Source organism: Dysidea avara, chromosome 4, assembly GCF_963678975.1.
Source record: "Dysidea avara chromosome 4, odDysAvar1.4, whole genome shotgun sequence".
Classification (NCBI taxonomy): Eukaryota; Metazoa; Porifera; class Demospongiae; order Dictyoceratida; family Dysideidae; genus Dysidea; species Dysidea avara.
The window spans coordinates 39,877,419-39,904,251 of NC_089275.1; the positions used below are offsets into that span (position 1 = coordinate 39,877,419).

General features: G+C 37.8%; 1 protein-coding gene across 1 annotated transcript; it reads right to left on the reverse strand.

Annotated features, from left to right (window-relative positions):
• Window positions 1–280: 280 nt before the first annotated feature.
• Window positions 281–26,627, reverse strand: LOC136252107 (uncharacterized). The gene is made up of 10 exons (XM_066044484.1): window positions 26,196–26,627; window positions 16,821–17,019; window positions 15,317–15,506; window positions 13,221–13,522; window positions 12,393–12,501; window positions 8,839–9,083; window positions 8,693–8,782; window positions 7,673–8,593; window positions 3,657–3,830; window positions 281–1,245 (listed from the first exon to the last, which is right to left on the reverse strand). The coding sequence occupies exons 1-10, from the start codon at window positions 26,556–26,558 to the stop codon at window positions 431–433; spliced, it is 3,408 nt and encodes a 1,135-aa protein (XP_065900556.1). The 5' UTR covers window positions 26,559–26,627; the 3' UTR covers window positions 281–430.
• Between the last annotated feature and the right edge of the window lie 206 nt (window positions 26,628–26,833).

The following is a 26,833-nucleotide window of genomic DNA, read 5'->3' on the forward strand; positions in this document are numbered from 1 at the left end:
AACCGCTTTATGTGCAATGTCTAACAGCCAATTAAATTAGTTTTTGCTGTTTATGATTTAAAAGTGGTGATATGGTATACCATAATTCGTTTAACTTTTGTGCAATATTTTCATATGATTATGTGAATGACTATTCTATTAGAGTAGTTCGATCTTATGTAAAAAAAATTGTGTAAGAAATTGTCGTACAAGTTTTGTACACGAAAATATTTGCAACAAAGAAAAGCTAGTTACAGTACATACGTCTGCACCCACACTTGGCATGATTCAATGGTAATCATGATGGTATATGGTACGTATTATCGAAACTGGTCAACAAAATGTGCATAAACTGTACACTTGGTGCTTGTACAACATTGTAATTGTGTCTCTGTATATAGGTATATACAATTTATTAAACAATGTTTTCCAAAACAAATGTATTTTATACTTAGTCAGTACACCAGAAGACAGCAATATATTGAGGAGTGAGACTTCCTGTGTTAGGGATGATGACAGTGATGTGGCAACCATCTCTGGCATATTGCTGCTCTCTGTTAAACAACTGCAAGGCATCAAGATTGTATTCCACTCTGTAGTCACAGTTACCAAATCTCTCTGTTGTGAATACAACTGAGTATATGACTTGTCCTCCATCTAGACGAGCATTCCCATCAGCAAGAAAAAACCCACGTTCTTTATTTCTGTCTATCAACTGAACTAAGCCCCTAAGATCAATTCCATCACGGAGGGAGACTCCATAGTCAGCTTGTCTAAAGATGGCATTGACAAATATATCTTGGCCATCCAAGTAAATGTTACGCCGGTATACTCGTATATCCTCTCCTTGAAATTTAAGTAGTCTTTGCTGATATTCATCATAAGAGACATTAAGTAAATACTCTGTCTTTTGTGCCCTAAATTGTCTCCTAGATAAACACTCAAAGACAGCAACATAGCGTGGCTTATTACCAACATAATATGAAACACAAACAATGACTCGGCATCTCTTAAACTGTTTAGCCATTCTCTTTAGTTGCTTTTGAGAAACTCCTTGTAAAATTTTATATTTTGAAACATCTGGAACACTGCAGAAAATCATTGAGAACAAGAGATCAGTACTATCACTGTAGACGTTGACAAAACAAGGAATTCTGTTTCGTTGTTTTCCGTCTGTAATAAACTCAGTGAGTTCTGGAAGATAAAATCGCTCAAAGAAAAATGGAGTGCTGGATGGTAAAGCAATCCCCTTACAAGGAGGTGGAACTGTGTAAAAAACACATACATCAGTGTTAATGCTTTTAGAGAGTACTGTACAGTATCTTTACCATTAGCTAATACTTTTATCTTGCAGACAGGTATTGCAATGGTATGTTACCACTATAATTACACTGTACGAAATACCCCTTTCATCTGAATCTTACTTTCACAATCATTTTTTATTAGACCAGGGGCATAGCCAGAACCCGGGCCCAGGCTCAGGCATCAATCAAAAATCGAGATACTCTAATAGAACAGTCAACCTAATACAGCAGTCAGGCATCCAGCAGTATATAGCTAAAGCTGTTAAAATCTCGCATTCAATTTCAGAGAGCATTTTTTGTTAAAAATGTTTCCTTATATATAGCAGAAAGTGTACCATATAATTCAAGATTGATTTACCCTAATAGAGTGGTCAAAAAAAAAATTGATAAACTGTATTGTGTTGCAGTTTTTACTGTACAAAAACCTCCATACGGAGTATATACGTAGTACAACAATCAATTAATTACTTAGCTAAAATTAATATGTTGAATATGTCGCTTAAATAAGTTAATGTTGAGTGATTATACAGCACTGTTGGATAAACCATTCCATAATCTAATTGTAAACTGCTGAAATCACCCTCAGATTCAATTTCAGAGGTAAAGGCCAAATGTTCAAAACTTTCCTGGGAGGCATGCCCCCAGAACCCAATAGGTTGAGGTACACCTTCCCTAGCTACAAGTATTAGCAATTATAAGTTTAAATAGGGATCATAGAGAAAAAAAAGTAGGGAAACAAGGGAGGTTTGCAGATATACTGTACTAAAGAAGTCTTGAGAAGACTGAATTAGGGATTAAATGTTCACTAGTATATCTGCAGGTGTAGGTGACCTCCTTTGTTTCCCTACTTTTTTCTATGATCCCTAATCAAACTTAAACTTCCTAATTTTTCCTTACACTTTTTTGGTTGCTTTTTTTGTAACATTAATTATTGTGACTGGTGAACCCGTGCATACTGCATCAAAAGAAAGGATGGTGCCAGAGTTAATAATTTCGTCTGAATGCGTGCCCCAGCTACCAATTACTTACTCAAAAGTGAGGTGGCCATTTTTGCTTCTGTTCAGCCCGTTACACAGCACTACAAATGAAGAACAGTAGGAGAAGCGCCTCTGCCAGTCACCGTGAAGAATACGGACAATTTGTGTGTCCCAACTAGACTCGAAAATGATGGCCATTATGCTTCGCTTTCAGTCTGTCACACAGCGTTACAAACGAAGAACAGTGAGCACCTCTGCAATCAATCCAGTCACTACAGAAAATATGGATGATTCCCATTTACAAATGTACGGAAGCCATGCATTGAGCTACCAGGAATCAACACCTAGGGTTGTCAGCATGGGACACAAAGGAGGACAAAGGTGAGTCCATGATGCGTGCATTGTATGCACTATGGTACGCCAAAAGACATGTCTTGGGACGAACAGTGAAAATCAAGCCTGTAGCCTTAGTTGTTATTGCCTGAAAGGCATCAGGCAGGCAGGCAGGTAGTAGAAAATTCCATTGAAAAAAATTAAAGTTTCGTAGCAATTTATTGGAAGCTTTTAGGGTTGTACAGAAGGCACTTTTGGGCTTGGTTATACCTAACCAAATATTGCCAAGGTACCAGAATGGTATTGTGGAGCTGGTTTTTTTGGCCAGAAAACCCAAATCTCCATGATCCCTAATATACAGTACTACGTACTATTTGATAGTGTCATGTAGCTAGGCCCTGGCATCACCAAAAGTCTGGCTGTACCCCTGTATTAGACGTGCATTACCGTATAGTAAAAAACTTTGGCGAATAGCATCACAATTGCCAAAGTTTTATCCACCAATTATTTTAGCAATCACATGAGCAGATTAGCCATGTCGAAAGGATGGATATCGAAGTATCGTGGCAGGTGTCATGGGTATTTCCAAGCATTCCCTTCAATTGTCTGGGAGGTTCATTGGCCTACAAGAGTTCACAAAAATCCAAACATTGATATCGATATTACAAGAACCAGCGAATGATGCTTACACTTGTATGGTAGCTACCACTCGAATGCAACAAAAGTGCAAGCAATTAAAGACTTGCTAATTAAGGGGTGTGGCAGCCATTTCTATCGTGAGTCATCATCCCTCAATGCGAGGGATAAAGACTTGCAATCAAAATGGTTGTCACGCCCATTAATTGGAGAGTTGTTTAATCATTCGCACTTGCGTGTAGTGATGTTGTATTCAAGTGGTACAGCACATGGTACTATAAAAATGTCACGTGGAGCCCCATTTTTTCCGTCAATTTTACAACAGTGGGTTTACTCCAAACTTTTTTATTGCCAAAGTTTTTACTATGCGGTAAATGATTCATACAATAAAATGAATAACATATACGTGAATATGGCTTATACTTACCATCACACTGATTCGTCTCAGTGCATTGACCATTCCTCAATACTTCTCCTTCAGGACAAACACAAGTTGGAGTACAATCAGGTGAACAAGATGGTGGTGACTCATAATTGTCACATGTTATCTGACAGAGTGTACCACATTCCTTGTATACTCGACCTCCAACACAGTCATCAGCTACAGTATAGAACAAAGAGGTATGGAAAATTGCATATGCATAATCTGTACGTAACTTAATTCAGGAAACTGCATGTATCAGCACTATTGTGGTAGACAATATGTACGACTACTCAGGTTTGTGACTAAACTATAACCACAAACACATAAATGGTATGTTCGATTATAAAGATGTCATAGTTTTCAACTTCAGTTTAAACAAGGGAGGGGATATTTACATGGATCTTAACTGAGTACTACCAAAATTAAATAGATGTTCTCACTTTGTGTCTACTTATCATGCAGTTTGGTTGTTTATATTGTAGTAGATAGCTATGTGACCCGCTGAGCAAACACCCGACATTTGTACATAATTCTGTTTTTGTTTGAGATAAATGTCATTGAATACATACGTGTGCTCCATATATAATTTTACACACATTTTAATCAATTCAGTAAACAGCAAAAGAAGACTCGAATTGAAATATCTAATATACCAATCTCCTCTTCATGGAGAATAAGAATATCTTTGTTTCGTTTCCATAATGTGGGTGTGGTCCACATTCAAAACCATGCTGTACTACTGTGGTGCCACTGAAGGCACAACTTGTTTGGTTACATTGCGGTAAAACATAAGTTTATCGTTGCTGTTTCTAAGCTTGAGCAAACTTCTTGCTTAACACCACGGGTGTATTTATGCCAAAGATTATACTTTGATGAATTTCCCAGTTCATGGTAAATAGCATAACACAAGTCCCAACTCTGTAGTCTGTTGCATGTGAGACACACAATCGATTAAACAAATGCCTGTAACGTTTTCCTGTCTAGGTACTGTACAAATCAATTGCTTTGCTTTTCTTGTTGTCTATTGCTATAACACTGAAAGCGCTTACCAGATAAGGCTGAAACTTTAACAGCCCATTGGTTTTTTCTCTAGAAAGTCATAAAACGAAGTTTGAGGAAAATGCAAACAAGTGTAGGTTAGAGACCACTCCCTCAGATCTTCGTGAATCCACAAAGACCCAAGGGCGTGGTCTCTAACCAATTTAGAAAATGTATGCATTTTATATGGGTATATAGATGGAGTCATTGTAGGATTGGGTTATACGGGGTGTGTCGTACTGAAATCGTCACACAATGATAAAATAATCACGAAAGACTGAGTGTGCGTTTGTCGAAGTGTTGAAAAAATTGAAGGTTGCACCACTTCCTTTCACAAGTTAGACTTGGATCTGGCACAGCTGGGAAACAGCAGTCAGGCACTGATCAATAATGTCGAGCTGGGTTAGTTTTAAACAGTGCCTATGGCATCACAACAGTGTAAAGAATGTGTGTGTCGAAGAAGCAGCTTGTGTGCATTTATGCGATGGGAATGAGCTGTCACTTCAGTGGTGCCACAGTAGTACAGCACAGTTTCGAATATGGACCACACCCACATTACATGTAGCACAAAAAACGTTTCTACAAGGAAGCTGGTCTTAGTAAAGTCCATCCATAGTTTAATATATTACTAAAACAGCCTTAAAACACTCTAGAAACAGATGGACACTACACAGAATTTTCCATGATATTTCTGGACTTCTCTGTTCATTGTAACAAACGTATGTACAATGTTAAATTATACCTCCCATAATTGAATTCTTTTAGGCATGCCTATAAAATGAATAGAGTGGTTAACCACGTGTTGGCCTGGGTGACTGGTCACCACCCACTGCAGACTATCAGCCTGAATATGCTGGGAGGGAGCATTGCAAATCAATGATCGAAAGTGAGATTTGTGATGCTTGAGGTCTTTCTGCTAGCAAATTTCTAACCATTTTAAGATCTTTGTGGATTTTAAAGACCTCATTATCATCCAAAGATCTAAGCATATTATGCAACCATTTTCTAAGTCAGGTTTTTCTCAGCAGGTCACATATAGTTATTTTAGTAGATCATGTACCCTTTCAGATTTAAGTGTATATCCTTCAATTACGGCAGTGAGTAGGGATTGAGCTCACAAACACTGTCAATATAGGGCAGTAGGTAGATCAGCTAGAAACTGTTATTTGAGGTTATTTAACGAGAACACTTATTATTGCATCACAGGCTCAATAGCAGTAGTCCAGACAGTAGCAACAATCTTCTGATGTTTAAATGTAAGTTATTCAAGAAAAGGTAGTTGAGTTTCTTAGAAACAGTGGCTCTTGATATACACAGTGCATCCTCAGTTATTTGAACCTCACTTATCAAAAGTGACTGTTCAGTAGATCAATTTTACCTACGTATTTAAGCAAAGCTCAAAAATCAATACCTATCATCCTCAGAGTTATACTTACATAATAAAGATTATACAGAACTAACATTCTATTAGAGTACATCAGTATTTCCTGACTGCTGTATTAGAGTAAGTGAGCGCTCGATTATGCACCTATCAATGTTAAGCCCCACCCACCCCAGTAGTACGGGGAGGGTGGGGATATAGTGGAGATTTGACCTGCTAGAAAGTCAAATTCCCCACCCTGGGGATAAATTGCTAGATTATATATCCCACTATATAGCGTAGGGATACGAAGGGATTTGACATGTAGCTGTGGTTTTATCACATGCTAAAAGTCAGAGCTTTTCAGTGCTTGATCAAATTCCCAACCCTGGGGCACATTTTAAAGTTCAAATCTCTTCCTAAAACCCGATGTCGCCTGTACTTGGAGAGGGGGGGTAGGGCTTAACATTGATAGGTGTATTTTATTTCTAAAGTGTGAATATTCACCCAAGAAACAGTTCATTTTGTGTACTCAGCAATAATATTGTGTACATTATTATGGAACACCCATTGCACATTCAATTTTTTTTTTTTGAAAATTGTGCCCAGAATGCTGGTATTATGTTTGATGCTTTTGGTTACCTATTGTGCATTAAATTATGCTGGCATAATTGGCTGGGGCCTACTGTTCAACTAGAGAGTATTACTGTTGGCATACTTTCAATAAAAAGTAAACATGACCCACTGAGCGAAAACCGACCATTTTCACAAAATTCTATATATTTTACTATTAAAATGTATTGAAATCATCTGGGTAAAAATATGAGTGCTACATAAAATTTTACGCACATATTAATCACTTTGTATTGTACTGAAACAAAGTTCAAATCAATAAAACCTATACACCACCAGATGCTCCTGTTCATTGGGAGTAAGTAAATCTTTGTTTTGTGTTTATACAGCGTATGGTTTGTGAGTTATGGGTGCTTATGTATGATACAGTAGAAATAAAATTTGTCATTGTAATTTAATTGTTGACATGGTCCTCTTCTTTGTCCACACGGAAATGCATAGAGAAAAAAACTATACCTTGATCGATGTGCCAGTTCATGGTGAACAAACTGAGACAAATCCCATCTTTGTAGCTTGTTTCAGTCATAAGTTATGATCGACTAAGTAAGCATCTGCAATTTATTTGCCGTATTGTTGCTGTACAAATCAAGTTTATTCATGTCCCAACTGTCTATCGCTATAACTCCAAGACAAAAGGCTGAAACTTTGGGTGTCCACTCTTTTGTTACTATAGATAACAGAGAAGCAATAAAATTGAATTTGAGGAATTTGTGAAAATAGCTGGTTTTTGTTCAGCAGGTCACAAATGTATATTTCTATAAAAGTACAAAAGTCACTGAATTTTATTTATCCAAATAAATTCAATTGCTTGACCCTAGAAACAAAGGTATTAGGATAGCTAAGGATCCATTGTATTTGTATGGTCTTAGTTCTCATGAAATTCCACAAAATTTTGTCATGAGTATATTTCCGTATGTTTGATACTTGATATTATTAACAGAAACTTTATAGGTGGAACCATCAAAACACCCTACGTATGTGAACTTACAGCATCCAGTCACATCTCTCCAAGTGCTCACATCAACTCCAGCTTTGGCACATGCTCTGGCATAGTTAGCCATCACATTACAAGAACAAGTATCTCTGTTACGTGTCCTAACACATGTACAATAGTCAGATTCACAGTTTTCAATGTAGACTTTAGGATCAACAGCAGAACGACAAGAATCAAAGGGAGCATTGTTCAACATGACACATTCTCTTTGTGCTCTATTCATATGTCTTTCACTGCAAATGTTATTCAGCCTTTTATCCCTGCAACCTCCTGAACTGTCTTCAGTCAGCCAAGATCTAGCAAACCTCTTAACACCAGAGCCTGTGGTTCCATCTCTCATACGATAATCATCAGAATCATCTCCATTGTAAAAACCACACAAGCCACACAACTGTTGCCTTAAACTGTTACTAGCTGAAACTTGGACACTACCAGCATCATCCCAAAAGACGTCTAAGTCTCTGTCTTCAAAGGTAACATGTGGATAGCTACCAATCCATTCTACTTTAACTTCTCCAATGGACACATTGTTACCGTCAAATGCTGCAAAGTTCCTGCCATTAATTGTTACCTGATTGTCACCTCCCCTCAACACAATTACAAGGTTCTGACTTGGAACTGTTACGGTGACCTGGTCAATCAATACACTGTTTGAGTCAAGAGCCCTTTGAGTGACAGTTATAATGAAGTCATCATTGTCACATGGTTTTGCCAGTACATATTCACAGCTTCCAAGATAAGTGTACTGACTACCATCAAAAGTTCTGTAGTGACCATAGGAATATGCTTGGCAGTAATCGGTGTAACAGTCTCTTGTTTGACATCTCCATGTGCCTCGTTTGCAAATGCAGCTTGATGAGCAGCTCTGAGATATTCTACTGTTATGCTCATAAAATACATCATTGAAATAGCAACCTTGAAAAAGATACAATGCACTAAATTGGCATTAGTAGATACAGTACATTAAATCAAAAGCCTAGTTGCAGAACAGTATATGCACAAAACCATACCAACCTGGTATAGGTGCAGGTGTTACTGGAGCTGATGTTGCTGGTGCTGTGCCTGGTGGTCTAGAAGTTGATGTGGGTGGATCATTTTCTTGATCTGTTAAAATACAAAATTGGTATATTAATGTTTGTAAACACACTTAACTTACGTACCACATCGCCTGGCTTTTCCTGTATAAATAAGTAAGTTTGGAGTCTCTGCTTGTACTATTGTTGGTAGAAAGGTCCCTCGATATGTTCTCATGTTTATAGCAGATCGTGTAGCCTCTTCTTTTAATTTTTGTTTGATCTGAGCAGGTGTGTAACTGGGAAATCTCTGTAGTAAGAGAGCAACAGCTCCTGCAGCCATTGGACAAGCCATGGAAGTACCACTCATTGATACACGACCAGTACAACTCCTGCAGAAATGATAAAAAGACAGCTTTGAAGTAAACGTATATGGAGCAATTAGGCTAGTTCTTCAAAGCTAGTGTTAACAGCTGTATTTGAAGTTCATGTGCTAGCAATCAATAATGAAGTATTGTTTTATGTTCAGAGGATATACCCACCATGCACCTTGTTTTACAACTGGCATGCAGTGTACATGTGGTCCCCTAAATTTTTTTCCTTAAAAGTTAAAAATGCATGTATCTATTTCCATCTTCCTATATACCACTTTAGCATGTGAGTTCAAAGCACAACTTTAACTTGCATATTGCCAGGGCAATATCACTGCGGTTTGTCCATGGCATTGATGCCCAACCAGTGTAAAGATATGATAATTTTGCAATTACACTCAGCCTGGCTAAGAAACTACGTAATACTGAATCCCACAATGAAATGCTACATTTCACTTAATATAACGAGTCAAAGCATATGACAAGCAGATCTATTCTATACAAGTACACGAAAAAATATGGAATTTTCAACTGGAGTAGGGACCATAACACATCGATAAAAAGTACTGAAACAAGTTGGAGTAGTCCATGATATTAAATCACAGTAAAACAATAAGAAGTGTTATATCCATACCGTGCATTTCCGTTACAGTATCTTGAGCACAGTAGGGATATAACACTTCTTATTGTTTTACTGTGATTTAATATCATGGACTACTCCAACTTGTTTCAGTACTTTTTATTGGTCCCTACTCCAGTTGAAAATTTCAATTTTTTCGTGTACTTGTTCGTTAACTGTTTTTGTAAATAACTTTACTATGACTGGTGAACCCATGCATACCACATCCGAAATGGCGTCGCGCACCCCAGCTATATAAATTACTGAAAAGTGAAGTATTCATTATGCTTCACTGTCAGCTATGTTCAACCCGTTACACAGCATTTTGAATCAAGAACTGTTCGAAAAGCACCTCTACAATCCACGCATACCAAAAGAAAAAAATAGTGCACACACCCCAATTATAATAATATTATTATTATTAATTATCATCTGAAAAGTGAAGTATCCATTACACTTTGCTGTCAGCTATGTTCAACCCGTTACACAGCAGTATGAATTAAGAACTGTTTGAAAAGCACCTCTGCAACCATAATAGCAGTTATGAAAAATACAGACGATTTCCGTTTCGAAGGGAAGCCATCACGTACTACCGCCAAATCGACACCTTCCACTGTCAGCAAAGATGAATGGCTACCCCTGCACTCACAACTGGTAAGTCCATGAAGAATGCATTGTATGTACTGTGGTATGCCAAAAGGCACCTCTCAGGCCGAAGCGACGTCGAAGAGTGAAAAAATCAAGCCCGTAGCCTTAGCTGTTATCGAGTTACACTTGTCTGAAGGCATCAGTCAGTCAGTCAGTCAGTCACTAGAAAATTCTGTTGAATATATATATATTTAAAATTTTGTAGCAACTTGTTGAAAGCGTTTCGGGTCGATCTGAAAGCTTGTTTGGGCTTAGTTTTACCTAACCAATAGTGCATCTGGAGGCTGGTTTTTGGGTGATGTTATTTTGTGGGCCACGCCTACTCCTTTGTGGTCCCTACTATACAGTTACTATCATACTGTATGATAATCAATGATCACTAAATAATTGTATGGGTGATGCGTAGATACACATTTCTACACATCCAATGTTACTGTAGTCATTGAGCAGACCATGGAACAAGATTGCTACATTGAAAATAGATCAGTAACTTATAGTCCTAAGTACTTTACATAACAAAAAAGTTAGTACGTAGTCTTAATATAGTGCAAGGAATAAAAATAAAAACTCAAACCCACAATTGCACGTTCTAGCATTGTGTGTTGAAGCATAATAACATGTGAATGTCATTCTGAGGGTTATTAGCCCACGTTTTAAAACTACAATCGATCACCAGATACCAGTGCATAAAATAAATGGGGTATGAGTTTAGTTGAAGAAGTGACGACAACCTCGTGTATGCTTCTTTTTTTTTGCATTGCACACTACATGCACACCGTTGAAGCTACTGATGATTTTTGAGCTCTCCATGAGCAAGCAAATACGTAAGACAGCATATAGGTTTAATCGATTTGAGTATTCCTTCTCTAAGTAATGGCCCGATAAGACCTGTATTTTTTCTTTGTAGCATGTGTAATTTTACAAATTATTTTAAATTTTGTTCAAAACACATGCTTGAATTAGGTTTTTACTGAGATGGTCACATACTTAGTTGAATGATTAATGTATTTAAGGTTTCAATGTCTATAATCCAGTAATTACAGCACTTGACTAAAAAGCCTAACATTTGAGGCAGAAATGTTTCGTAGATTTCATAGATCGCTCTTCAGCCACGGTATAAATTACATCATCAATAACCATGTATGAATAACTAACTGACAAGAAAAGATAATGTAGTGCCCTTTCTGAAATAATGATTATCACAGCGATGTTCAGGATGTCGTGATTATAAAAGTGTTTATAACTAACTGGAGTAAGCCATAAATCCATGCAAAGTTTTGCACATTGGGTGATTCACCACGGCATTGGTATATGTGACCCGGTCTGCAAAAAGGGATCTTATAGCCTTTCCAAATTGTCACGTTTGACTAATCATAACTCCTCATGTTTTCAACCTATCACCTTCGTATTACACCAAGCCACAGTGCTATGTTAGAGGTATAAGGGTACAAATTTCAGGGTGATACCATATTCAAAAGTCAAATAACAGGTAGCTAAGTACATGCAATTGAAAAGGCTATAAGACCCTTTTTGCAGACTGGGTCACATATACATATTCACCAATTAGTGGCTGCCTAATGCTTTGATCTAGTGGCTGCCCAATGATCACTATTTGAGTAGAATGCAAACGAATATTAATCTGAATATTCGGTTAATCGTTTGAGCCTTAATGTGCATGTAATATCATGATAATCAGGATAAATGCTTTCATGATACATATGATACATATCTCTTAAATGTTATAGTTATGAACAATTGTCTGAATACTGTAGGAGCTACCATGCAAGGCTGCTAATGTTATGGCTGTGGAGGCAAAGTGAGCATACATGGGAAATGGACACAAAAACATGTATGCATTGTATGCATTCTTCTGCAGGACAGTTTTCAGATGATGGGTTCTATGTAATTGTGATACCTAATTAGTGGAAGATTCATTGAAATACAAATTTTCATAAAGAGATTAGATGGAAAACACATTTAAGCTTGACTGTACACAGCTGCACATCTATATTTATATCATTTCAGCTGTCACCTTGGAAGTGAGTACCATTCTGTCCACTTACGTGTGAGCAGCACTTCTTATCCACTGTCCGGGAGCAAATATATCTACACATCGTCCATAGTTGCTGCCAGGAGAATTAGACCGTGAATTGAACCAATACAACTGATGTCCTACAATTATACATAGTTGGTATACTAAAATATACAAGCATATACAGTGTATGCACAGCAAACACTACTTGTGACCCTGAAGCACAACACAAGAGATATGCAACAATACAAATGTACGGTGGTCCCTCCATTATCTGAACACATTGGGACCTAGGTGTATTCGAATAATGGAAAAGTTCAGATAATTAAGCCCATACATTTATATACAGAGCTCAGTTAAAATAGTCTAATAGAGCATACACTTTAGGCAAAATACTCTAATAGAGCAGTCACTTCCATAGTTTGCATAACAGAATGTTTGGATAATCAATGGCCAGATAATGGTGGAACCACTGTAATCACAAATTTTTAACTCCAGTAAGAATCATAAATATTATTAAAAGGCAGGCTATTCACAATTAATTTGCACAAAAAGCATGCCAAAGTACAAAACATCGTGCCTATATATACGTAGAAGACTATAATCAAAATATCTCTATCCTTTTTGAAATAAATAGTTGTAGCTTTTTTATGTATTACAAAGTTTACAGAACTCATTGGGTTGTGTTTGAAGAGCTTGACTGTACCAAACTGATACTGCCAATGCACCATGGAGGTAACTTTAGTTTCTAGTAAATATTTTTTGACTGGACAACCCAAACCTTCATGATCCCTACTAATGTATTAGTAAGTACAGTATGTGATGATATATTTTAAGTGCATTCATGAATAAAACCTACCAAGGTTTGCATAGGGTGAATCTTTAGCTTCTTGTATTGCTCCCACATTAATAACATCTGGTGAACTTGATGGTGAAAAGTTACAAGAGTCCTGACGGAAGTTTCCAGCAGCAGTCACAACTACTATATTGTTAGCAACAGCCTCTCTGATGACGACATTGACAGCTTCAGTGATAGGTCCAATAAGAGACATTGAAATTACTGATCTTCTTCCGGTGCTTCTGGCTCGCTCGATGACATGATTAATTCCGGAGATAACATAAGAAAAGAATCCTGCTAAGTTGCAGTTTAAAATTCTGACACTAAAAGTGGGGCAAAGAGTTTGTAGTTATCTCATGAACATGACCTAATAACTACATGTTTTGATTTCAGCAAGCATAGTGTAGAGTTTGCTATACACGTGATCTAAGTAAACAGTGAAGTCATGTCTGGTTCATAAAATTACCAACAAAGTTACAAATCACACACACGCACACACACATACACGCGCGCATACACACATACGCATGCTCACGTGCACACACACACTCAATCTCTCTCTCTCTCACACACACACACACTCACACACACACACACACACACACACACACACACACACACACACACACACACACACACACACACACACACACACACACACACACACACACACACACACACACACACACACACAACACACACAACACACACACACACACAACACACACATTTTACAAGAACAAGTCACTATAAATTCAGCTACTACCCCAGATCTATCCGTGATTGAATAACCTACCCATTGATATTATAGAATCTCAATGTCTATCTTATTTTGTGATTTGTAATTTCCCTGAATATATCAGTTATAACTGTACTTTTCAGTATTCATAATCATAATAAACACATACACACAACACACACACAAACTATTGATTCAGATGAAGTTGGCCATGCTTCAAGTACTACAATATTATTGACGTGTATGACTGCACAACCAAACATGGTCCTTGGTGTTGATGAAAATATGTAACTGACTGAGTGTAAACTAGGCATTTTTGCAGTCTATTTTGTTTTTAAAACGTATTGAAATAAACTGGGCAAAAGTATATGTGCCACATAAGCATTTTACGCATGTTTAGTCACTTTGGTACACAGTGAAACAGAACTCAGATCAATAAACATGATTATATACCATTGCATTCACCTGTTCATGGACAGTAAGAAACTGTTCACTTCGTGCTATTGTGTTTGTACAACAAAAGGCAAGAACGCTTATTTACGATGCCATTGAAATAGAGTTGACTGCCGTCTTTCTATTGTCAAAATGATCTTCATCTTTGTGCACACAGAGAAATATAGGAAAAGCACCACACTTGATGGACCTGTTACACAGTATTATGATCCAAGAACTGTCGAAAAGCACCACTGCAATCCATGCATACCGCATCAAAAGAAAGCGCCCTGGTTATATCAATTATCGTCTGAAAAAGTGAAGTATCCATTACAGTTCGTTGTCAGCAATGCTCAACCCATTACAAAGCAGTACGAATCAAAAATTGTTTGAAAAGCACCTCTGCAATCAAAGTAGCCACTATGAAAAATACGGACGATTTCCATTACGCCGGGAAGACATCACATGCTTCTGTCAAATCGACACTTTTCACTGTCAGCAAAGATGAATAGGACGCAAAAGAGGACACTGGTAAGTCCATGAAGAATGCATTGTATGTACTGCGGTATGCCAAAAGGTACCTCTCGGGCTGAAGCAACGTCAAACAGTGAAAAAATCAAGCCCGTAGTTTTAGCCTTTATTGAGTTACGCTTGTCTGAAGACATCAGTCAGTCAGTTACTCAGTCAGTCAGTAGAAAATTCTGTTAAATAATTTTTTAATTCCGTAGCAACTTGTTGAAAGCATTTTGGGTCCTTTGAAGGCTTGTTTGGGTGTCTAAGCAATACTGTTTCATCATTGTCTGGGAAAAGTGAGGCTGGTTTTTGGGTGAAGTTTTTCATGGACCACGCCTACTCCTTTGTGGTCCCTACTATACAGTACTCATACAGTATGATTACACTACACAAGATTGTGTCATATAATTATAACATGTATCATACACTGTACCTGTATACTCTAGCCCCCCATGCTACTCCAGTTAACCTTCCAACAGCCAATCCTGCACAGTGAGTACCATGACCATGACAATCCTCTCCATTACCACCAAACTCATCATATGAAGGAAACACCCGACCTCTATACACTTGGTGACAGTAACGTATGCCAGAGTCAAGAATGTACACATCCACACCAGTTCCTGCCGGACAGAAAAGAATGATTATTGGTAGGATACATAGTACAAGTGTAAGAAATTTTACTATCATTGCAATAAAAAGTACTTGCATGAGGGACCATCACTTAAAGTGAAAACGCAATTGTAACATAACACAGCCCTAATTGAGATGTGAAACTAGCCTAGTTTGTTGGAGGCATGGTATAAATATTTCTTTTCACTAACAACGCAAGGTTTTTATTCTCAGTAGTGCAATGATGGCTTTGTGTTGGTTATCATGGAAGAATAGAAAAATCTCTGTAATGGGACACATAGTAGAACAGCAAGTAGAATATTGCACGTAATGTATGTGCTGTGGATATGTCAAAAGACATCTGTCTGGTTGAAGTAATGCCTAATAGTGATTACACTGATCCTGTACACTTAGAGTTATGCTTATCTGATTACATCAATCAGTCAGTTACAGTAGTAAAAAAGTCTACAAATAAAATAATTAAAATAAGCAACATATTGGTAACATTTCGGGTCACAATAAAGGCTAGTTTGGGCTTGATTATACCGAACCAAGACTGCTAACATATTCCAAACTAAATAAGAAACCAAAACTTTAAGATGTGGCAATTTTTTCTCAAAAATACAGCAAATTTTCTGTGATGCACCAAAATTTATCCTTGTGTAGGAAGCATGGTTCCTACACGTGTAGGGCAACATTAAGAAATTTTGTGGGAAATATTCCTGCACTGTTGAGTTTTGTAAGAAAGATTCCTACACATGACATAATGTGTAGGAATAATTCATACAAGTGTAGGAATTATAGGAACAATTCCTACACTTGTAAGAATAATTCCTACACTTGTAGGAATTATTCCTACACTGCAAGAAGATGTCTTACACATTGTGCCAAGTGTAGGAATCTTTCTTACAAAATTCAACAGTGTGGGAATATTTCCTACAAAATTCTGGCAAAATTCTCAATAAAGTACTACACGTGTAGGAACCATGCTTCCTACACAAGTGTAAAATTCCTTCCAGCACTTTACCTCAAAATTATGATTTCTTATTTAGTTTGGAATATGTTTGCTAAGGTATTGTGAAAGTATTGTAAGGCTGGTCAAAATTTTTTCGTGGAAAGCAAAAACCTTCATGATCACTATTGTTCATCTGTGTAACAAAGATTCTCATACCATAAAAGTGATGATTATTTATCAGATACTTTGACCCAAAAACTTTGTGTCTATTGCTAAATTTAGTAACCATAGAAAATACAGTACATACATACAAACCATGTTTAAATGTTACCATTTTAGTGCATTGTATATAATACACTCATTTATGTACCATCAACTGGAGGGCAGTAGTCGCCATCTAAGGGACAAGATCTCTCATCAATTCGGTCAACATTCCAGCATATTTCATCTGTTTCAAAAGATCTCCGTTTTCTGCTGTTATCTGTATCTGGCTCATCATCTGGATTCAGCGTGTCAACGCATACTGGTTCATCCATGTCAACATGTTCCACATCATCGCGTTCTTCAAGCTGCATCATACATCATATAGAAAATACAAATTTAAAGCTTACACATGAACATAATTATAGTCTGTTTGTATTCACCTGAGCCGTCGTTTGTATAATAACTCTTGTTACATGGGCCAGCTGCCCAAACATTTAGTAGCACTGTGAAGCCAGTTAAATGCTAGAACTGTTAATCATAAAAGCGCTTTGATATGGGCAAGAACAAGTGAGCTATGAGGGAGTGAACATGTGCTCACCTCTTTGATGTTACTGTATTTGACGGGGGCTCAGGTGAACACATGCTGACTATATGTGGACTTTATTTTGTATCAGTGGTAAGAGTGAATACTATGATGTGATACTGTGATGGGCAGAGATATGTTGATACTATCTAATCAAAAACAGCCAAGCTGTAAAAAAAGGTGCGGCCCCCATAAAGGCCATATGCATGGTGAAAAAAGATGTGAAATCCAAGGTGGCGGCCAAGAAATGGCTGTGATGGTAGGTTAATGGTTACATTTTAATAACAACAATTCAGGTGAATTTGGTGCCAAGACCAAGTGGCACAAAATTCACCTGAATTGCCGTTATTAAAATGTAACCATTAACCTACCATCACAGCCATTTCTTGGCCGCCACCTTGGATTTCACATCTTTTTTCACCATGGCCTTTATGGGGGCCGCACCTTTTTTTACAGCTTGGCTGTTTTTGATTAGATATCACTTCTTTTTGTATTTGTATACTGCAAAGCCGGCCTATGGCTGGCTTTGGGCTTTTTTAACCCATGTGTTTTTTCTTTACCACAGGAAGAAGAAAAGAACTTAAAGAAGAATTTTAGTACTTCAATTATTTTTGATTTTATTAGTAATTATACAAATTATATACATATATTTATTACATGCTCATTATTCCCCACAGGAATTTTATTGCAGCTGATCTCTCTACTGGGTGACTTGAAATGTAGCTGAACTATATACAGGATGGTTTCTTTGTAGCTGAACTCTCTGTAACAGGTGATTTGTTTGCAGCTAAACTCTCTACATGGTGGTGTCTTTATAGCCGAACTCTCTACATGATGGTTTCTTTGTAGCTGAACTCTCTATAAGGTAACTTCGTCTAGCTGAACTCTCTACAGGGTGATTTTTTTGTAGCTGAACTCTCTGCAGGGTGATTTGTTTGCAGCTGAACTCTCTACATGATGGTTTCTTTGTAGCTGAACTCTTTACAAGGTGACTTCGTCCAGTTGATCTCTCTACGAGGTGATTTGTTTCTAGCTGAACTCTCTATAGGTGAATTGTTTGCAGCTAAACTCTCTACATGGTGGTTTCTTTGTAGCTGAACTCTCTACAAGGTAACTTCTTCTCTACAGGGTGATTTGTTGTAGTTGAATTCTCTACAAGGTGGTTTGTATGAAGCTGAACTCTCTACATGGCGGTTTCTTTGTAGCTGAACTCTCTACAGAGTGATTTGTTTGCAGCTGAACTCTCTACATGATGGTTTCTTTGTAACTGAACACTCTACAAGGTGACTTCTTCTAGCTGGTCTTTCTACAGGGTGAATTGTTGTAGCTGAACTATCTACAAGGTAACTTCTTCTAGCTGATCTCTATACAGGGTGATTTGTTTGTAGTTGAATTCTGTACAGGTGGTTTCTTTGTAGCTGAACTCTGTACATGATGGTTTCTTCGTAGCTAAACTCTTTACAAGGTGACTTCTTCTAGCTGAACTCTCTACGGGGTAATTTCTTTGTAGCTGAACTCTCTATATGATGGTTTCTTTGTAAATGAACTCTCTACAAGGTGAATTCTTCTACCTGATCTCTCTACAGGGTGATTTGTTTGTAACTGAACTCTGTACAAGTGCGTTTTTGTGGGTGATCTCACTGCAGGTTGATTTGTTTGTAGCTGAACTCACTAAAGGGTGATTTTGCTTGTAGCTGAACTCCTTGCATTGTATCTAGTTTCTAGCTGATCTCTCTACAGGGTGATTTGTTTGTAGCTGATCTCTCTACAAGTTAATTTGTGTGTAGCTGATCTCTCTGCAGGTTGATTAATTTGCAGCCGATCTCTCTACAAGGTAATTTGTTTGTAGCTGAACTGTCTATAAAGTGATTTATTTGTAGCTGATCTCTCTGCAGGTTGATTTGTTTTAGCTGAACTCTCTACAGGCTGATTTGTTTGTAGCCGATCTCTCTACAGGGTAATTTGTTTGTAGCTGAACTCTCTACAAGTTGATTTGTGTGTAGCTGATCTCTCTGCAGGTTGATTTGTTTGTAGCCGATCTCTCTACAGGGCAATTTGTTTGTAGCTGATCTCTCTACAGGGTGATTTTTTGTAGCTGACCTCTCTTCAGGGTGATTTGTTTCTAGCTGATCTCTCTACAGGGTGATTTTTTGTAACTGACCTCTCTTCAGGGTTATTTGTTTCTAGCTGATTGCTCTACAGGTTGATTTGTTTGTAGATAAACTCTCTACAGGGTAATTTGCTTGTAGCTGAACTCCTTACTTTGTGTCTAGTTTGTAGCTGATCTCTCTACAGGGTGATTTGTTTGTAGCTGAACTCCTTACATTGTGTGTAGTTTCTAGCTGATCTCTCTACAGGGTGATTTGTTTGTAGCTGATCTCTCTACAAGTTGATTTGTGCGTATATAACTGATCTCTCTGCAGGTTGATTTGTTTGTAGCCGATCTCTCTACAGGTAATCTGTTTGTAGCTGAACTCTCTATAAGGTGATTTGTTTGTAGCTGATCTCTCTGCAAGTTGATTTGTTTTAGCTGAACTCTCTACAGGGTGATTGCTTGTAGCTGAACTCCTTACATTGTGTCTAGTTTCTAGCTGATGTCTCTACAGGGTGATTTTTTGTAGCTGAACTCTCTTCAGGGTGATTTGTTTCTAGATGATCTCTCTACAGGTAGATTTGTGTTGATTTGTTCATTGCTGATCGCTCTAAAGGTAATTGATTTGTTGCAGTTGAACACCCTGCAAAGTGTTTTGTTTGTAGCTGATCACTCTAAAGGGTAATTTGTTTGTAGCTGAACTCTCTCCACAGTGACTTGTGTGTAGCTGAATTCTGTGTAACTGAATTCTCTAGAGAGTGACTTAATTGTAGCTGAATTTTCTACACAGTGCATGACTTGTTTATAGCTGAACTTTCTTCAGTGTGACTTGTAATGTTCTGAATCTCTATAGTGGTATATTTGCTTAACTCTCCACATGGTGACTGTCTTCTTGCTGAACTGTCTATAAGATTAACTGTTTGCAGCTGAACTCCCTACAGAATAACTTGTGATGTAATAAAATTCTATAATGGAGTAAATAAATTAGCCGAATGCTCTATTAGGGTGACTGTTCTATTAGAGTATCTCGATCTCGCATTTGCTACACGGAGTTGGCTTTCGAATCATAACTCAGTGGTTTGTAATCCGATTCTTCTGTACTACTGCAAGTACTTTCTATGAAGATTATTCCAGCTATACACCGATTTTCAGCTCATTGCTCTAAGCGGTTTGTCTAGTAGGCGTGAAAACTAATACTTTTTTATTCATAAAAATCGATCGCGTAATTGTGACACAGGTTGGGTTTTGTGTCATATCTCCATGGTCTTTATCTCGATTCCTTTCAAACCACCAAAAGGCACTCCTACGATGGTTACTCCATCTACATAGCAATGTTCAACTCATTCCATGAAGCGGTTTACCCTGTAGGCGTGACAACAAATCGATCTTGTTTTACGCGAATAATCGGTCATAATTCCTGAACCATTCATCGGATTTGTACCAAATTTGATGCTAGGATTCGCCTTTGGACTCCCTTTCTGTGTGCCAAATTTCAAGGCGATGGGAGTACGCGTTTGCTTGTTATAGCAATTTTTTCAAGTGTGCGAAAAGACGAAGAAAAAAAAACCGAAACTTTGGCAGCTCGTATCTCGGAAATGGCTGGAGCGATTTCCTTCAAATTTGGAATGTAGACTCCCTTGGCTGGCGGGCAACTGTGTAGCAAATTTGGTTCCAATCAGATACGTGATCACCGAGATACAAAGGTGTGAAAATGACGTTTTCGTTCTTCCTGTCAATATACTCACGGTGTGGCGCGCAGGCTTCTTGGGCCGCACGACACACTACCGTGTGTCTTGATAACATCCTCAAGAATCAATTTAAACTAATACAAAAGCAAAAGAAACAGTCAATAGTGTATGCACATACTTGTATATCCATACATAATGTGTATGTTGGTCCGTTACATGTAGTTCCATTGTTTACGGAGGAACACCTGAGGTAATATAACTCAACCATCTAAAGCCTTTCAAATGAGGTAACCACTATTACAACAGCTTGTTAACGTAGATTGAAATACATACAGAAACTAGATATCACAAACTACATACTAGCTAGATATCACATTGTTGGGCTTGGATTTGTATCAACTCATATGGAAAGCACATGAAAATTTGCATCACAAAAAATGGATAGCCTATAATTAGCAGGCTATCAGGGGGTAGGACATGCATGCATAGATTGCATACTAATCAAATTATGTGAAATATGAAAGATGTATTTGTGACCGTATCTGTGAAAACCTGACACAATCGCGTAAGCTTAAATTACAGTATAAAGCATTGAATACATTGGGTGAAATGCTTGCGTATTATTGAAAAAATTTTGTAAATTGTTTGAATGCCTCATTCTTAGTGAAGAAAGAGACTAACAATAAAACCCTGGATATCACTTTATTCGTCTGCTCAAGAGGTGCTGGAAAATCTTTGTTTCGTTGCAGTAGACCCAAGGATACGTACGTTATGAGCGTTTGTTTATGTCACGTTGAAGCAATCATATGCGATTGATTTTCTTCATGAATTTTGCCTTTGTATGCAGCAAAGAAGAGCAAGTAAAGGAAAAATGTACCCGGTAATTGATTCCCCTGTTTATGGCAAACACGATGGTGAAAATTTTAGCTCCGTACCTCAACATGTTGGTAAGTTACAACCATTTTTTGTAAGCACCTGCAATTTATTTCCCTATACTTGCTGTACAAATCGATGTTTCTGTTGTTGCTACTTTGTAGGGCTGTAACTCCTAAAGTTATTGACATATGAGGCTGAAACTTTGCCAGAGGGTACACTTGGCTAAATAGATTAATAAACAGGAATTTGAAAAATGCACGATTGTGTTGGGTTTTCTCAGATCCGGTCACAATTTTATAGAAATGCATATTATTGTACATATATACGGTTGCACTTTGTAGAAAGTCTGTGACTGCCATTTATTGTCATTGCTGTAAATCTGTTTTACTCGTGGAATTCACTTGTAAGTTGAACACCTATATCTTTTAAACATTCAATCAGTTTTACCCTCACAGCAATAACAGATGTTAAAACTCACACTAGTAATGTTCATAACAATTCAGTGACAAAAATATGTCACAGTACTCTTTAACCAATAAGTAATACACTGGATGCCACCTTGGGAAATTCCACTCACTGATGGAAACCTTGCTGTAAATGATGACGACCACATCACAATAAGCCAATTAGAGATTTTTGGCCTAATATAGAGTCTGATGGTATACTGGATGTATGTACTCTGTATACATACAATGAAGATGGCAGACAAAAAAGAAGTGTGGTGGTCATCCACTAGGTGGTGGATGCATAAAACACATGAAGTTGACTTTGTTTATTCCGATGTAAGATTTCAGACTGTCATAGCTGCTAAATCATACAAATGTGGTCGTTTTCACTTATCTGCTGGTAGTAGTAGAGGAAGTAGGGTGGCTGACCAGAGTATAGAATCTCTGGCAGTAGGGGGTTTGAGGGGATGCAGCCCCCCAGAAGCTGTAGCCATTTGTGACTGAATTTGACAAAACAAGGCTTCGACGCACAAAGCTTTGTTAGGAGATATGGCGATTTTAAGGAATCATTGTGTAATAACTTCCCAGTGCCTACAGCTGTGCAAACAAAATTTACACCAATTGTTCATCTGTTCACTAGCTATCACTGAGTGGGTGTATACATTTCTGATACCCAAAATTTGCCCTGTTTTGAGCAGCTTTTTTCGAGCGGGTAATAATACCACAGATGGTAGTAATAGAATGGGAGGGTGGGGGTGGACGGTGGTCTTAATATACGGGTATAAAATGGAGTAAGAAGACGATTGGAATCCAGAGGCCAAGTTTGGGCTCTCCATGGCCCTCAATTTACTCCAAATTGACTAAGAACACTATTGGCGAGCTCTCTGTGAAGTCCCAGCTCACTACACACCATTATCACAAAGCCATGGCCATTTAATGGTGCCAATCTCACACTCGTGGCTTTGACAGGGTCGGAAGAAAGCTGCTACAGAAACCAGACTTGTCAGTGCTGAAGGAAGTACAGTGTGAAATATGATAGTGTATTAGACCAGCAATCCATTTCTGGTAAAATCGTAAGTTTGATTTTGTGTGTGTGGAAGCCTGGTTTTGTGAAATCCGGTCACATTTTAGCTTTACAATGTCTCAAAATTGATATAGTACAATTTGAAGTATTTCAACCAAAACACCAACTATTTAAGTCAAAAGTATTTAAAACAGGCTATTTGCAGTCAATAAAAACCTCTTGAGGCAAAGTTTTTAAATGTTGACTACACAGTTAATTAATTAATTAATTAATAAACATACATAGAGCATTTATAAGCCAGATGGAAGCACTTAAGACACCAACTCTCAAAGAAACCAGTGGTTCAACTTCTGCCACTTTTTGTTTAACAAAGGCGCATGATAACAAGACTACAAACACTATTAAAATTTTACACAATGACTATGCTCTCGAAATCCCACATCGTTATCTCCACTAAACAAGACACACCAGACAGTATCATCCCCAACACTTTATTATTCCAAATTCATCTACTGTAACGTATCAACAGAGCTTCTACTCAAAAACAATTAATGAATGGAACAACCTACCCACTGCAATAATCGAATGTGATGGTTTAAACTTATTTACTGATAACCTACTAATATTTCTATAGACTCCTAAATCATAGTAGCTAGCTAATACTTGTAAATTCTTTTTTTTCCCCGGGCACATCAGCAGAGCTGCCTACCCAGTAATAATAATAAATAAACACTTTTTTATGAAGTGACTGCTCTATTATTAGGGTATTTGAGTGTTCTATTGAGATATTGATCATTTTCACGGTTTTCAGCCTCACTCCAAGGACAATTTTGATGTTGAAGGAAACCCTCCTCAGCAGACCAAAGGGGGGCCTTCCTTTCCGCCGCCCATCACTGCTGGGTAAGCCCACAAAATTGATGGTTAGAGAAACAAGTTCAAAGCACTCTTGCATCTCAAGCACACCAAAGCGGTTGTGGAAGAAAGTCTAATGGTGGTCGACTATTGATAGCTTACACTACTCACTAGTATACTTTTTGACCCACCAGAAATTTTTTGGAGTTGGAGGATGCTTTCCTAGGTGATTTTTAGGTGTGTGCTCTATTAGGACACATTCCTATTATGAACTCAATATCATGGTTCATGATAATTATGACCCATATGTAGTGGTATTTTCCACTTAGCCAAACTTATGATTCATTATAACATATGATTCAATCCAGGCCAGATGGTCTTTACAGGGAAATCACGCAAAAATGTGACCCATGGTTGACTTGGATCTATTATAATAATTACGTTGAAAAAAGTGCCCGATCGTAATATGCCCAGATGTTTCAACTTGTAATTATCCTCTTTTAGACCATAGCAGAGGGTTGGTTAATCTCATTGTAATTGAAAGAGATATCCTTGTAATTGAAAGAGATATCCTTGACAGCGAGAAGTAAATGTCAAGCCAAACAAAACAGTCTTGTGCCCAGACTGTTTTTTCCTTTGGGGGAAAGTACTCCAATAGCCATTATTGTTTGAAGGATTGCAAACAAACTGTGAACAAGATGTTTTCCTGTTCGTTGTGCTTGCTGCAGCTACCAAGTGATTTCTGCAGCAGGCACATAATACACAAAATTTTGCTTTGCTCATGGCTTGTTTAAAAACCCTATAAATGTTCCCCAGAATTTGGAGATTCAGAAAAAAAAGGCTATCCAGACCCTTTTCCTACACCCAAATACAAAAGGGGAAAAAAAGCGATCTGAGCACAAGACTAGCCAAACAATGGGAAGATCAAAACATGACATCAACAAATGGCAAAAATCACTTATGATACATAATAACATGTAGTATGGTCCGCAATTCTGAAAAGCCCCATATACTAAATGAAGCCTATGTTAAACTTGAACATAGGCAAAATTTGCATTGAGGCAGTTTCTTTTCGCCGGTTTGAAATACGGGTGTAGCGACTTTCTACAAACTTTGTGAACTACCTTCCCATTGGGTTCTTCATGTACCGTAGCAGGCCTCTTAGGCTACTAGCACTACTGGAAGAGTTATCATGAAAACCCAATGAAAACAATTTTGAAAACCCTCTGAAAAGTCAAAATTTCAATGGGTGGTCAAGAATTTTCATTACATATTCACATACTAAACCTATGAAGAATAAAACTTTATCAATGAATACTCCATGAAATTACTTTTCATAGAATTTTCATTGGTTATTTTCATTGGTTATTTTCATTGATTTGTCCAATGAAAATACAATGAAAATAAAAATTCATTGGGTACGCCAATGAAATTTGACTTTTCATAGGTTTCTTTGAAAATTTCATTGGATTTTCAAGCCAAATTGTCCATTACTGTAGGAAATGCATATCTCTTTGCATGACTCAAAAAAGGGCATGTCTCTACGTACGCGGATGAAAATGAAGGGTAGCCTTGAGGTTTTGTAGAGAGAATTTGCGGGAACAAACTATAAAACAGTTGAGAAGGTGCATAATAAGTTGTTGAAAGCGGTTTGTTTGAAATGTGCTTCCTTAGTAATGTAATTAGAGAATTACGAAGTAATTCACCAATTACAAAATCCCAAATTACAACAACAGAAGCTTAGTTAAAATTCCAGCTTTACAACTAGCTCTAAGCTCTTAAGAAGTACAAGATTTGCAAGGCAGAATTTTCTGAATATTTGAATCATGTGATGTTTAGTATCCGGAAATTCCGTGAGATAAGATTTCAGATTTTGAAATCTCTAGGACTGTATGTAAAGACTGCCGGTGTGTAAAAAAATGATCCCAATTGGGACCTGTGAGAATTAAGGCTTACCGAGACCTCTTAGCATCCACTCACCTGTTTTTTCGCCCTTTTTAACATCGACTTAGTTGTAGTAACGATAGTTATTCCTCTGCTATTGTTGTAAGTAGCCCCAGCAGAAATTTGTATACCTCCTTGCAATGATACTTCCCCAAAGTTTCTTCTAAAAGATCGTCCACTGCCCTTTTTTGGAACAACCAACAGTTGTTGAAGAGAATCCGAAGAGGCTGCGATGGTTTGAGCTTGTAGTTCAGCAAGGCATCCACAACTTTCTGGACTGGGACATTCAGTTGGCGGCTCGGTTGGCGTAGTTGCCGGCTTACGGGTTGGAGGGGTACGCTGCGCATACCCTGTAGCTACCAATAAACAAGTTATAATCGTCAGCCTAGTCAACCACATGTTGACGCCTGTGCCGAGGCCTGTGCAAGTAGATACTGACTACACAGATGGCATTCAGTGGTCGAGTTGTGGGTAGGGTGGTTAGTAAACTGGTCATGTGTTTGCCATATTTGGTATGGCGTTGTCAGTAGCTCTCTCTCTCTATATATATATATGTATATATGGTAGCAAGCTCCAAGCTGTGGCTTTGCGCTGAGGCAATTGTCTTGTGTTACATCAGTGTTGATGTGATTCAGTTTACAAAGACTATTTAATAGCAGAATCTTGTCTGCTTG